The 14,009-nt window shown below is 41.9% G+C and overlaps 1 protein-coding gene across 4 annotated transcripts in view; it reads left to right on the forward strand.

The window, feature by feature from the left end:
• The first annotated feature begins 8,783 nt into the window (after positions 1–8,783).
• The window catches only part of KCNT2 (potassium sodium-activated channel subfamily T member 2), a 289,822-nt gene continuing 284,596 nt past the window's right edge, over positions 8,784–14,009 (forward strand). For all 4 annotated transcript variants that reach the window (XM_075067853.1, XM_075067855.1, XM_075067854.1 and 1 more), the window contains exon 1: positions 8,784–9,213. In XM_075067853.1, the coding sequence (XP_074923954.1) occupies positions 9,119–9,213 (95 nt within the window). In that variant the 5' untranslated portion in view covers positions 8,784–9,118. The remainder of the gene's footprint in view (positions 9,214–14,009) is intronic.

Consider the following 14,009-nt stretch of genomic DNA (forward strand, 5'->3'; position numbering starts at 1 on the left):
CACCTGTCAGGGATGGTCTAGATAATACTTAGTCCTGCCACAAGTGCAGGGGACTGGACTAGATGACCTCTCAAGGTCCGTTCCAGTCTTACGATTATATAAATAAGTGGCCTTTTGTTGCTCCTTTCAAAGATCTACGTGCTAGTAAGCCTCCCAACAATGCTCTCTCTGACAGACTTATATAGAACCCTTATCAGCCATCTAATATTGACAGCTAAGAATTTTGTAATAGACTCCAAGAAGAAAAGCTTTGCCCCATTCTGCAATAATGATTTAAAGAAACTTGGAACATAATCATTATGGAAAAGTTGACACCTTCCACTCAAAATATTTATGATTACCGCATCACATGACTGCCAAACATAACATACTGAGCTTCAGTACACAGACCTTTAATGATAATTTTATACTCAGAGAGAAAAGATGGATGAAGTGATATCTTTTATTGAATCATCTTATGTTGGTGAAAGAGACAACCTTGCAAGCTTACACAGAGTTCTTCTTCAGGTCAGAAGAAGAGCTTTTTCATCAAAAGAAGGTGGTGTATTAAAAATATATATTACCTCATTCACCTTGTATCTCTAATATCCTGGGGCCAACATGACTACAACAACACTGCAAACAATTTTATACTCAGTAAAGTTATAGGTTAGTATTTTCCTTTCATTAATCTTCAACTTATTTTTTCCCCATGACAATGTGGTCACAAATTCTCTTCCCTCTCCCCACTGTTCTCTCTTATATTCTTTCTACTGTCTGAATCTAACCCATTTTATCCTTAAGAGCAATTTGAATAGGATGAAAAAATAGTTAAGCTACAAGAATAATAAACCAAACAAATTAAAGCTTTGTAAATTGCTTGCAGTAAAATCTCAGCAATTCAAACTATATCAATACACCCCATAGCTTTTTATCTTGCCCCTTACCCCCACCTCCTTCAGCAAAAATACAAAACCAGTGATTCTCTCCACTTCAAGATTGAACAGACTTCTATAGCAAGATCTCATATTTAGACTTCATTTATTTTAAAAATATGTATCATATTTCCTAATATATTAAATAGTATTTTATAAACATTTAAAACTAAACCATACCTGTCAAATGCATGTGCAAAGTACACATCTGATACATTATCCATGCATTCATTGTGTGTGTTCACTTATGTACTAGTTTGCAAAATTCAAAAATTCACAATAGGTCACCCAGTATAAATTAGTGAGGTTCTACTCTAATATAAAATGGAAATGAAATATTAAGATGTCATACAGACATATAAGCTTTCTAACTTGGATAATAATATTAACTTTTCTCTGATATGTTTTGTTATATTCATGCTCCAATCTCTCTTTTCTCTCTTGATAACTTGTATTAAGTGTCCAATATCAATCTCTGCAGGGAGGAAGCATAGTTTAGTTGTTTTGTCATACCACTATGAATCAGAAGTTGTGGGTTCCATCCCTGGTTTTGCCACCAAATTGCAGTGTGATCTTTGGCATGTAATTAGGCCACAAGGTAATATAAATAATAATTTACTGTAACTTCTCCATTTACCCATCAGTAAATTGCATATAATAACGCCTATCTCAAAGTGATGCTCTAAGGATTTCTTTGTTTTTTAAAGTGCTTTGAGATTCTCTAGTTAAAGGGAAAAAATAATGACAGCTAAGTGATTTAAGAGCCTATGTCCTATTTTGACAAGACACTTTGAGAATTTAGAAGCTTAAGTCTTGGTGAAAGTCAATGGCATACTGACTCCTAAATGATAACATCACTTTTCAAAATGTTACTCGCAGATTCTTTTATCATTCAGGCTCTTTTGAAAAGAGGAGTTTAAGTAAAATTTTCAAATGTGCCCAAGTCCTATTGACTTTCAGTACAATTTAGATGCATTTGAAAAATTTGCTCAGAATGAATTATGTAAAGGGGTACTGTCAGTTTTTTTTTAAATGGACTAATCTAAAAAAACAATTTTTTGATTGAATATCTTTTAAATAGTATATTAACAAACTAGGGAAATACAATCTGCAAATACAAAGAGCAAGCTAGTCTCCATACTTGAAGGGAAGGTTCAAGGACTGGAGAAACAAGTATCAACCCTGTGTTGCATAAGAAAAAATGAAGATTTTTTGGACAGACATCAGGATATGCTTCTGCGGGCACAACATTCTGAAGAATCAGAGCAGGCTGCACAGCGGGGACAGAAGGACAGTGAAGAAAATTGGCAGCATGTGACCTCCAGAAGAAGAAAGAGGAGCATCCATGTACCAGCAACGCATATGCCGGTGAGCAACCGTTTTCATGTTCTCTCCACAGGTACAAATGCGGAGAGTGGACTAGATGATACATCTGAGGAAAGGGAGCAGTAGGAGACTCCACCGACTGGAAGGCATGAGATGCACTGTCCTAGGGATGGGGTTCTACGACCGCCACTCCCAAGAGAAGGAGGCAGGTGGTTGAGGTCAGGGACTCCTTCCTAAGGGGAACTGAGTCATCTATCTGCTGTCCTGACCAGGAAAGCTGAGAATTCTGCTGCTTGCCAGGAGCTAGGATTCACAATGTGACGTAGAGACTTCTGAGAATCATCAAGCCCTCAGATCACTACCCCTTCCTGCTTTTCCATGTGGACACCAATGATAGTGCAAAGAATGACCTTGAGCGGATCACTTCAGACTACATGGCTCTGAGAAAGATAAAGGAGTTTTAGGTGCAAGTGGTGTTCTCGTCCATCCTCCTGGGGAAGGAAAAGGCCCAGGTAGAGATCGTCGAATTGTAGAAGTCAAAGAATGGCTACACAGGTGGTGTCAGAGGGAAGGCTTTGGATTCTTTGACCCTGAGGTGGTGTTCCAAGAAGGAGGAGTGCTAGGTAGAGACAGGCTCCACCTAACAAAGAGAAGGAAGGCATCTTCGCAAGCAGGCTGGCTAACCTAGTGAGGAGGGCTTTAAACTAGGTTCACTGGGGAAAGGAGACCAAAGCCCTGAAGTAAGTGGGGAAGTGGAATACCAGGAGGAAGCACAAGCAGGAGACCTCAAGAGGGGAGGACTCCTACCTCACACTGAGAAAGCAGGACAATCAGTGAGTTAAAGTGCCTATACACAAATGCAAGAAGTCTGGGAAACAAGCAGGGAGAACTAGAAGTTCTGGCACAGTCAAGGAACTCTGATGTGATTAGAATAACAGACACTTGGTGGGATAACTCACATGACTGGAATACTGTCATGGATGGATATATACTGCTCAGGAAGGGCAGGCAGGGCAGAGAAGGTGGGGGAGTTGCATTGTATGTAAGAGAGCAGTACGATTGCTCAGAGCTCCAGTATGAAATTGCAGAAAAACCTGAGAGTCTCTGGATTAAGTTTAGAAGTGTGACCAACAAGGGTAATGTCATAGTAGGAGTCTGCTATAGACCACCAGACCAGAAGGATGAGGCTTTCTTCAGGAGACTAACAGAAGTTACTAGATCACAGGCTCTGGTTCTATGGGGGACTTCAACTACTCCGATATCTGCTGGGAGAGCAATACAGCAGAACACAGACAATCCAGGAAGTTTCTGGAAAGTATAGGGGACAATTTCCTGGTGCAAGTGCTGGAGGAACCAAGGGGGGGAAGATTTAGTAGGGGAAGCAAAAGTGGATGGGAACCTGCAAGGCAGTGACCAGGAAATAGTCAAGTTCCAGATCCTGACAAAAGGAAGAAAGGCGAGCAGCAGAACATGGACTCTGGACTTCAGAAAAGCAGACTTTGACTCCCTCAGGGAACTGATGGGCAGGATCCCCTGGGAGAATAACATAAGGGGAAAAGGAGCCAAGGAGAGCTGGCTGTATTTTAAAGAATCCTTACTGAAGTTGCAGGAACAAACCAAATATGGCAGGTGACCAGCTTGGCTTAACGGTGAAATCCTTGCTGATCTTAAACACAAAAAAGAAGCATACAAGAAGTGGAAGCTTGGACAAATAACCAGGGAGGAGTATAAAAATATTGCTCAGGCATGCAGGAGTGAAATCAGGAAGGCCAAATCACAACTGGAAGTTGCATAGCTAGTAAGGGATGTTATAGAGTAACAAGGAAGGGTTTCTACAGGTATCGTATAGCACAAGAAATGGTCAGGGAAAGTGTGGCGCCCTATTGAATGGGGAAGGGCAATTCTAGTGACAAAGGTGTGAAGAAGCTAATGTACTTAATGCTTATTTTTTGCCTCTGTCTTCAACGAAAAAAGGTCAGCTCCCAGACTATAAAGCACTGAGGCAGACAGCACAGGGAGCAGGTGACAGCCCTCTTGAGGAGAAGAAGTGGTTCAGGACTATTTAGAAAGCTGGACGAGCAAAAGTCCATGGGGTCCCGAAATGCACTGCATCCGAGGGTTGCCTAAAGGAGTTGGTGGATGTGATGCAGAGCCTTTGGCCATTATTGAAACACTCATGGGTGATTGTAGGGAGGTCCTGGATGACTGGAAAAAGGCTAATGTAGTGCCCATCTTTAAAAAAGGAAAGGAGGAGGATCCGGGGAACTACAGGCCAGTCAGCCTCACCTCAGTCCCTGAAAAAAATCATGGAGCAGGTCCTCAAGGAATCAATTTTAAAGTACTTTGAGGAGAGGAAAGTGATCAGGAACAGTCAGCATGGATTCGCCAAGGGCAAGTCATGCCTGACTAAACTAATTGCCTTCTATGATGAGATAACTGGCTCTGTGGATGAGGGGAAAGCAGTAGACATGTTATTCCTTGACTTTAGCAAAGCTTTAGATACAGTCTCCCACAATATTCTTGCCAGCAAGTTAAAGAGGTATGGGCTGGATGAATGCACTATAAGGTAGATATAAAGCTGGCTAGATCATTGGGCTCAACCGATAGTGATTCATGGCTCCATGTCTAGTTGGCAGCCAGTATCCTGGGGCCAGCTGTGTTCAATATCTTCATTAATGATCTGGAGGATGGCGTGGATTGCGCCCTCAGCAAGTTTGCAGGTGACACTAAACTAGGAGGAGTGGTAGATGTGCTGGAGGGTAGGGCTAGGATACAAAGGGACCTAGACAAATTAGAGGATTGAGCCAAAAGAAATCTGATGATGTTCAACAAGGACAAGTGTAGAATCCTGCACTTAGGCAGAAGAATCTCATAAACTGCTACAGACTAGGGACCGAGTGGCTAGTCAGTAGTTCTGCAGAAAAGGACCTAGGGGTTACAGTGGATAAAAAGCTGGATATGAGTCAACAGTGTGCCCTTGTTGCCAAGAGGGCTAACAGCATTTTTGGCTGTATAAGTAGGAGCATTGCTAGCAGATTGAGGGATGTGATCATTCCCCTCTATTTGGCATTGGTAAGGCTTCATCTGGAGTACTGTGTCCAGTTTTGGGCCCCACACTATAAGAAGGATGTGGAAAAATTGGAAGGAGTCCAATGGCGGGCAACAAAAATGATTAGGGAGCTGGAGCACATGATTTACAAGGAGAGGCTGAGGGAACTGGGATTATTTAGTCTGCAGAAGAGAAGAACGAGGGGGGATTTTACAGCTGCTTTCAACTATCTGAAAGGGGGTTCCAAAGAGGATGGATCTAGACTGCTCTCAGTGGTATCAGATGACAGAAGAAGGAGTAATAGTCTCAAGTTACTGTGGAGGAGGTTTAGGTTAGATATTAGGAAAAAGTTTTCACTAAGAAGGTGGTGAAGCACTGGAATGGGTTACCTAGGGAGGTGGTGGAATCTCCTTCCTTAGAGGTTTTTAAGGTCAGGCTTGACAAAGTCCTGGCTGGGGATGATTTACTTGGGGATTGGTCCTGCTTTGAGCAGGGAGTTGGACTAGATGACCTCCTGAGGTCCCTTCAAACCCTGATATTCTATGATTCTATGATAATCTAGATGGAGCTACTATAAGGTGGGTCCATAACCATTCCAGAGAGTATTTATCAGTGATTCACAGTTATGCTGGAAGGGCATAATGAGTGAGGTCATGCAGGGATCGGTTCTGGGCCCAGTTCTGTTCAATATCTTCATCAATGATTTAGATAATGGCATAGAGAAACACTTATAAAGTTTGCAGACAATACCAAGCTGGGAGGGGTTGCAACTGCTTTAGACGATAGGATTAAAATTCAAAATGATCTGGACAAACTGGAGAAATGGTCTGAAGTAAGTAGGATGAAATTCAATAAGGACAAATACAAAGTACTCCACTTAGGAAGGAACAATGAGTTGTACACATACAAAGTGGGAAATGACTAACTAGGTAGGAGTACTGTAGAAAGGGATCTGGGGTAATAGTGGATCACAAGCTAAACATGAGTCAACAGTGTAATGCTGTTGCAAAAAAAGCAAACATTATTCTGGAATGTGTTAGCAGTATTTTTTCCTCCAGCCTCCTTATAACAACCTTTTATGTACTTGAAAACTGTTATCATGTCTCCTCTCAGTTTTCTCTTCTCCAGACTAAACCAACCCATTTTTTTCAATCTTACCTCAGACAGTCATGTTTTCTAATCATATTTGTTGCTCTTCTCTGGACTTTGTCCACATCTTTCCTGTTATGTGCTGCCCAGAACTGGACACAATAATCCAGTTGAGGCCTAATCAGCACGGAGTAGAGTGGAAGAATTACTTCTCGCGTTTTGCGTACAATAGTGCTGCTAATAAATCCCAGAATGATGTTTGCTTGTTTTGCAACAGCATCACACTGTTGACTCATATTTGGTTTGCGATCCACTATGACCCCCAGATCCCTTTGGCAGTACTCTTCTAGGCAGTCATTTCCCATTTTGTATGTGTGCAACTGATTGTTCCTTCTAAGTGGAGTACTTTGCTTTTTTCCTTATTGAATTTCTTCCTATTTATCTCAGACCATTTCTCCAGTTTGTCCAGATCATTTTGAATTATAATCCTATCCTCCAAAGCAGTTGCAACCCATTCCAGCTTTGTATCGTCCATCGTTTTCTTTAGAAGTTGCTCCCTGACACACAAAAATTGGGGCTTCAGCTCCTCATATAATACAGAAAGGGCTGAAAGAGTTCATCAGTTTGAAAAAGGAGGAAAAGTGACAAAGCCAGGCCCCCTGAGCCTGATTCACCTGGGTTATTTCACTTTAAAGTAGTGTTACTAACTCTCATGATTTCATCATAAATCTTACAATATTTGTTGTTTTTCTTACAGACCCAGCACCTAAAGGCATATGATTAGGTGAGAATGTCAGCTTTCATGGGGAGAGGAGGCATGTTTCTAATCCCGATGTTATAGAGATAGACTTGGAAACCTGAATCTGAATGAATTCTAAATACTAATACTCAGATGCCAAATAAGTTCCTACAAATTATTATTTCTTTTCCACTCATGATTTTATAACACTTGCAGTGGTATTATTTCAGTGGAGTTATGCAAGTGTAAAACTGAAATGAATAAGACCCATTATTTAAAAACTATTAAAATGTAATGATAAATAAAGATCCTGAATGTTGCAAGAAAGAAAGGAAAATGAGACAATTATCTTAATGCTTCATTTTTTGCTGCTGAAGTGACAAAAAGAGCTGCATTTAGTAGAATAAAGTAGATTCTGAAGGGAATCAAATGTGGGGGACTAATATTACATATGGCATCAGATGTTCAGCTATCTTTCCTGTGGCTTCTCCCAGCTCCTGCCTCTCTCTTTGCTGCTGCTACTGTTGGTATTAAACACCCTGTTGCAGAATCTGGGGAGAGGCACATACCACCAGCAAAATCCAAGAAATGACTACACACATACTGGGAATACAAGATGCAAAGTAAACATAATGACAAAATGGAGAATTTCTTTCTTTGCTCATATGCTATTACAGTGATCTTAGATGTAGTTTTTAAAAATAACTAGTTAAGCATTGTCAGCTGGATATGTGATGTTCAAGTTGGTGGTGCCCCTTTAAAGAAACAAAAACCAAATTGGTTCTGTTAAAATAGACAATGTACACTTCCCTTGGATATCCTGCCTCTCCTAGTGCTCAGTGCCACAAGAACATTGTGGGACAGAGTGAGGCATACAGAATCAAGGGGAGGCAGTTTGTGCCTCCTCCCTTCAAGGACCAATCTGTGCAGTGACCCCCTATGAATATGTCTTCACTACAGATTTACCAGGATTGAGTCACTTGTTTGACTTGGGAGCGTGCAACCACATTGCAAAGGAACAATTCAGTCCCATGCAGTATCTAAGCACCCTGCATCCACACTGACACTAGACTTATTAGTGGGTGAGAAAGATTTTGAAGTGCACCCCATGGTTCCTAGATCCCCTAGGAACCGTACTGCTGTCGTAAGGCTTTTTTCTGGTATTGTGGAAGAAAACGTCTGTCCCTTCTGGGAGGAAATTTAGGAAACTCCACAGTTCAATTTAATTAGTCCCTTAAGGAAGTTTGCATTGCAGGACACAGGTCCCTCCAGGTGCTTCCTCTCTATCTTCCAGCTTGGCCACAACCAGCTTCTGCCCCTCCCCTCTGCCAGCCTGGGTGTAGAGGTCCCCTGGTACCCTAGGGTATGCCTGGGGTAAGGATGGGCACGGTTACACGTGTCCTGTATATCCATAGCTGGAGCAATGCCTGTCTTTGGGCATCCCTGAGGCTATACCTGCATTCACAGGGCTCTGCTGCTGCTCCAGCCCTGTGTCTGGGATTGAGAAAATCACAGCCATATTATGCTAATATATTTAATCCCATTGGTTGGCGATGAGAGAGTCCCCTCACCTTCTCCGGGCTATGCTAATGAGAGTTAATCGCATTGGCTGGCCCGTCAGCGGCAGCTCCAAATATCATTTGCATGGCTGCGTATGGCAGGCATCTCTTTGTTGTCAACCCAGAGCCTGCGAGCCGTGTGTGCATCTAATGCAGCCGTGGTCCCTGACTGTCCGCCGCACCTGCTTCCTAGGGAAAGGCTGCGAACAGCGGTGGCTGCAAGAAAATAACTTTCGACCCCGGTTCTCCTCTCTGCAAGAGAGGCTGGGACGGGGTCAGATGCTGTGGAGCGTCCCCTTCCCAGCACAGAACTCGAGGCTGCTCTCTGCCTTTGTGTGTTTAACGCCGGTACTGGCTTGGGGCAACCCGCTCGGTTTCCTGCTTCCTTGTCGGATTGTTACCGTCTGAGCCGCGGGGGAGAGGCTTTGGCTGCCAGGGTAGGATGGTGGATCTGGAGAGTGAGGTTCCTCCTCTTCCTCCCAGGTACAGGTTTCGGGATTTGCTGCTGGGAGACCAAGGATGGCAGAACGACGACAGGTGAGACTGGGGTTCTCCTCTGCTCTGCAAACACGGCGGAGGGAGACAAAAGAGGGGTGGAGGTGGGAAGCAGAGATCTGCTAACGACCATTCCCTCTTCTTCCATTTTCTGCAGGGAAATTCCTAGAAACGCTGGACCTGTTACTATTTACCAAGTTATGTAAATAGCAAATAGCACAGAGAGTCTTAGCCCATGTATAACAAGAAAACATTCACACACACACACAGAACCAATATGTGAGTGCTTGTGTGTATATATAGACAGACAGACAGACAGACAGACACTCATCCGAAAAGGATAGAAACTACCTTGATTCCTTCAGGGGACAGTCAAGCTGCTTTGTATCTTTCAAACAGTGAAGGAGGCTGACTTGACTGGTTGAAGTGCTCACAGGAAAATCGGCAGTGAGGTCGGTCTCCTGTTTTGCTTCTCTAGCAGTCAGAGCTGCACTGATTTATGAATGCCCAACGCCCTTGCTAGTAGACATTGATGCTGCTATATTGCAGCTTTCCACTGAAGATGAAAACACAAGTTGCAGAGCAGTAACTTTTAGTGGCCTAAAGAGAGAAACAACACTGACATTTATTGTGCACTGCAATTGTACTGTGCCTCTGGATTCCTCCTGGTGTACAACAGATAGGAATTATTGCACACTGTGCCAAGTGAGAGGCAATTACACATTTCTGTATATCAGTGCACTATGTATTTGACTTCTTTAAGTGTATGAGAAAGTTACAAGACTAAACTCAATGTGACTATCAAATTTTTCCATAAGGTATTTAAATTAAAAAAGAAAAAATCTCGTCTAAGTCACAGAAACAGTCACATTCTGCATTTGAAACTTCGGACATTAAAACTTTCTCTGTGAGAGGCTATACTGATCATATACATTCATTACAAAGCTACATGGGGCTCAGGCACCTACAGTGAGATCTTCAGTCTAGTTCTGATATATGCTAACTTAGGGCAATGGTTCTCAACCAGGGGTCCAGGATCCCCTGGGGGACGACAAGCAGGTTTCAGGGAGGCTGCCAACCAGGGCCAGCATTAGATTTGCTGGGGCCCCGGGCAGAAAGCTGAAGCCCCATGGCAAGGGATTGAAGCTCAGCACCCTGAGCCCCGCCACACAGGGCTGAAAGTGAAGCCTGAACAACTTAGCTCTGCGGGGCGGCATAGGGCCCGGGCAGTTGCCCTGCTTGCCACCACTTAACAATGCAGAAAAACAGTTTTTGTGGCAGAAGTGGGCTGTGGAGTTTTTATAGTATGTGGGGGGTGGGGGCCCTCCAAGAGAAAAAAAGTTGAGAACCTCTGACTTAGGGCATATCTACATTGTGACAGGCCGGTTGTTTGGTTTATACATGCAACTATGGTAATACAACAGACCATTGCTCTAAGTTAATACATGGATTTCATGTAGTCCATGGATTCTCAGCCTGAGGGTCAGGACTTGTAGGAAAGTTGTAATCATCTCCCCCACACCACCTTTATTTTTTTGCTAGATAAGAAGGCCCCAAACTGTGTTTCCTCTGTGGGAACATGGTGTCATATTATGGAAATAGCTGAGAATACTTAAGGTGGCAGCAGTGTTTGCTGGTGATAATTCTACATATTTTGCCATCCAACTTACATGGGTTTGTAGGTGCACTTTTTTTTCTTCCATCAGGATGGTAGACAGAGATCTGAGAACCAATACAGTACTCTCATTTGTATTGTTTCAAGGACAACATGCAGGTTTAATTCTAAACAATGAAAAAGGTTGTGTGTGGGGGTGGGGGTAGGTCAAGTAAATCAAATACTGGAAAGTGCTCCACCCCAAATTAAAGTAATAAAACACTTTCTTTTTAAAAAATGCTATTATTTAAACTACTATGCATCATCATCAGCAAGCTCTTCATTATAACATGCTAAATTAATACCTCCAAAGGACATCTATCTGTGGGCAAGTCATTTTTCATTCAATATCATCTTTACTGCAGTAGTAAATCATAGCTGTGAATATACCTGTACATTATCCTACCATGCAGGGACTTGTAGTAGCAATGCCATTTAAAAAAAATCACATGAAAACACTGAAAGATTCTTTTTCTATTCTGATACAAAGTATTGATAGTCAAGTGTCCAGTCTTGCTTGCATGTTAGTCAATGGTGAATCCAAATCGACTTCCAGGTAATAGGATCCGGCCCCGAAAAAGATGTAGTGCATGAGACCTTCATTGGCAACTGAACAAACTGCAAGCGTCCGTTGAGCTGTAGAATTTCCTGTTTGAAGTATGAATAATAAAAAGAACAATGTAAATATTGCTACTTTCTATCAGTCTAGAATTGCTGTTAATATTTTCTATGATTGTTGGTTATTTTTAAACAGACAACACTTTTACTGTAAACTCATACCCAGGGATTAGTGCAAAGCAAATTGTTACTTTAAATTATTTATCAGTATTGGGTACTAAATTAATACATGAAAGTGTTAAGATAAAGAATCTTGTTCACGACATTATTAAATCTGACAAAATGTGGATCACACTTCTTTTTCAAAAATCTAAACCAATTCTGTATTGTTATTACTATCACTTTATCACTTATATGAATGATTGATATATGGTTTTGAATAGAGACTCTCATTCTGGGGACATTTTGGGAACATTACAAATACTTTCAGCACTTAATTTCTGGAAATATTTAATGAAGGGAGATTACATTATGTGGTCTCTAGGATTGCAGTTTACTGGTTAGCTGTTACTAGCTATTATTGAGTAGTCACAGAATTGATGCTACACTAATATTGAATACTTATTTGTGAATGTCATCTGTTTTATTAGTGTGATACATGAACATGAATTTGTTTTTGACAGATCATAGTTCTCTTCTTCTGGGTACAATATTCATTTTTGCTTAAATCCTTCTTTCCTGACATTCTTGTGCACCCTGTTCACCTAAATTCAGAAAGCAGGAGTTAATATAAAGCCCTTTAATATTTAGATTTGTAACTCACCAGGCCTAAAATGAATTTGTATGAGTGTCAATCATGATGTATTAATTAGGTTAGTGGTTCTCAAACTATTTACCATTCACACCACTGTCTTTTCAAAGGACATGAGTTCAAGTCCCACCTTATATACTAAAGCCAGTATTCATGTATATCAACTATTATGGAATACCTGAATTCTAAAATACTTGTCTTGTGTCTGGGAAAAACACATACACCATGAAAATACTTCATATGCCATTCCTTTTCATAAAGAAGCCAAAAATCCAGGGAGTTGCAACTTAAGTTCTTCCTTTTGGAGAGCTCTGAATGTGATTTGTTGGCACTGGAAAGTGAGAAGACTGTTCATCAGACCAGACCACCTCCCACAGTGTCCCAGTAACATGCCAGTCCTCTCCAGGCTCCACAGCCAATTCCACATTAAGAAAATACCATTCCTCTGCCACAGAGTCATCCAGAACTTCCTTCACTTCCCTATCAGATGCGTGTCTGATCCCAGGCTCTATAGGGCTTATGTATGCCCACCCTCCAAATTCCCTTGAAGGTCAAGCCAGACACAGTTCTAATGAAAATGGTAGCTCGGCATGGCCCTGACATTTTTGGTGCACTGATCTCGTGAATCTGAGAACAAAACCTCAGCCAGCAGTATGGGAGAAATTCAGGCCTTCATGGCAGGACCACCTTCTTCAGTATTCCAAAATGGCACAGCGACTAAGACCTTACTCAAGATTTTTACTTAAAATGGTGTCTGATTTTCATCTTAACTAGATGATCCACATACCTGTCTTCTTCCCCAAGTTTCATGCCAACTGGAGAGAGGCTAAACTCTACCCTTTGGATGTTGTCAGGTCTGTTTCTTACTATATACACAGAACAAAGCCATTTAAGAACTCTCCTAGACTGTTCCTTACATTTGCTGACATAAAGAAAGGTCAACCTATATTCACCCAAAGGATGTCAAAATGAATCTCAAACTGTGTTAAAATGTGCTTCATGGTGGGCCACTTAGACAGACACACATGGACAGATTAAGACCCATTCCACCAGAGCTCAGGCAGACTCTACTGATTCCCTGTGGGGTGTCCCAATCTCACTGATTTGTAGAGCAACTACCTGAAGTTCAGTTGACAGCTTCTCCCAGCACTGCTGCTTGCTTGAAGGCTCTAAATCCCATGCCCACTTTGGAAGATCTGTCATCATTGCAGTAGACTGAGCATCTACCTCCTTGCTGGAAGTCTCCAGATCCAGAAACCAGTTTGGCAGAGCTGTCCTGCTGTCATAATCCCAGTAGATTCTGAGCACCACCGCCAGAATACAAATCTGCTTGTGAGTGAGTCACCAGAAGCGGAATAAATGTGGACAAATCACTCAAAGAACAGCAGTTTTCCTACAGTAACTGTGATTCTTCAGATGTGTATGAACATGTGTTCCATAACCTGCCCTCCTTCCCTGCGTCTGCCAAGTCCTTAGCAATAGACATTCTGTCTTAGCAAAAGAACTAGAGTGAAGGAACTGGAGACTGCCCCCCTTTTATGCCCTTCTCTCTGGGATGCTGGAGGGCATGGTGAGCACTGGTATGAACCCAACAGACTGCTATTTCTGGATTTTCTTTTGGGATATTTATTTTTGTTGTCTAGTGTTCTTTAGCTTTCTGTATTTTAATAGGTATTAAATCATAGTTAAATCATAGATATTTGCTTACTTAAAATCCGTAAATCCCTACAAACCACTCAGTTTCTTGCTTTGCAAGTAAAGACAGTGTAAACATCACTGTTTTTGGTTAGTCAGAATCTCGGTCAGTCTTGTAAC

This window comes from Chelonoidis abingdonii, chromosome 7 (assembly GCF_003597395.2).
Source record: "Chelonoidis abingdonii isolate Lonesome George chromosome 7, CheloAbing_2.0, whole genome shotgun sequence".
Lineage (NCBI taxonomy): Eukaryota > Metazoa > Chordata > Testudines > Testudinidae > Chelonoidis > Chelonoidis abingdonii.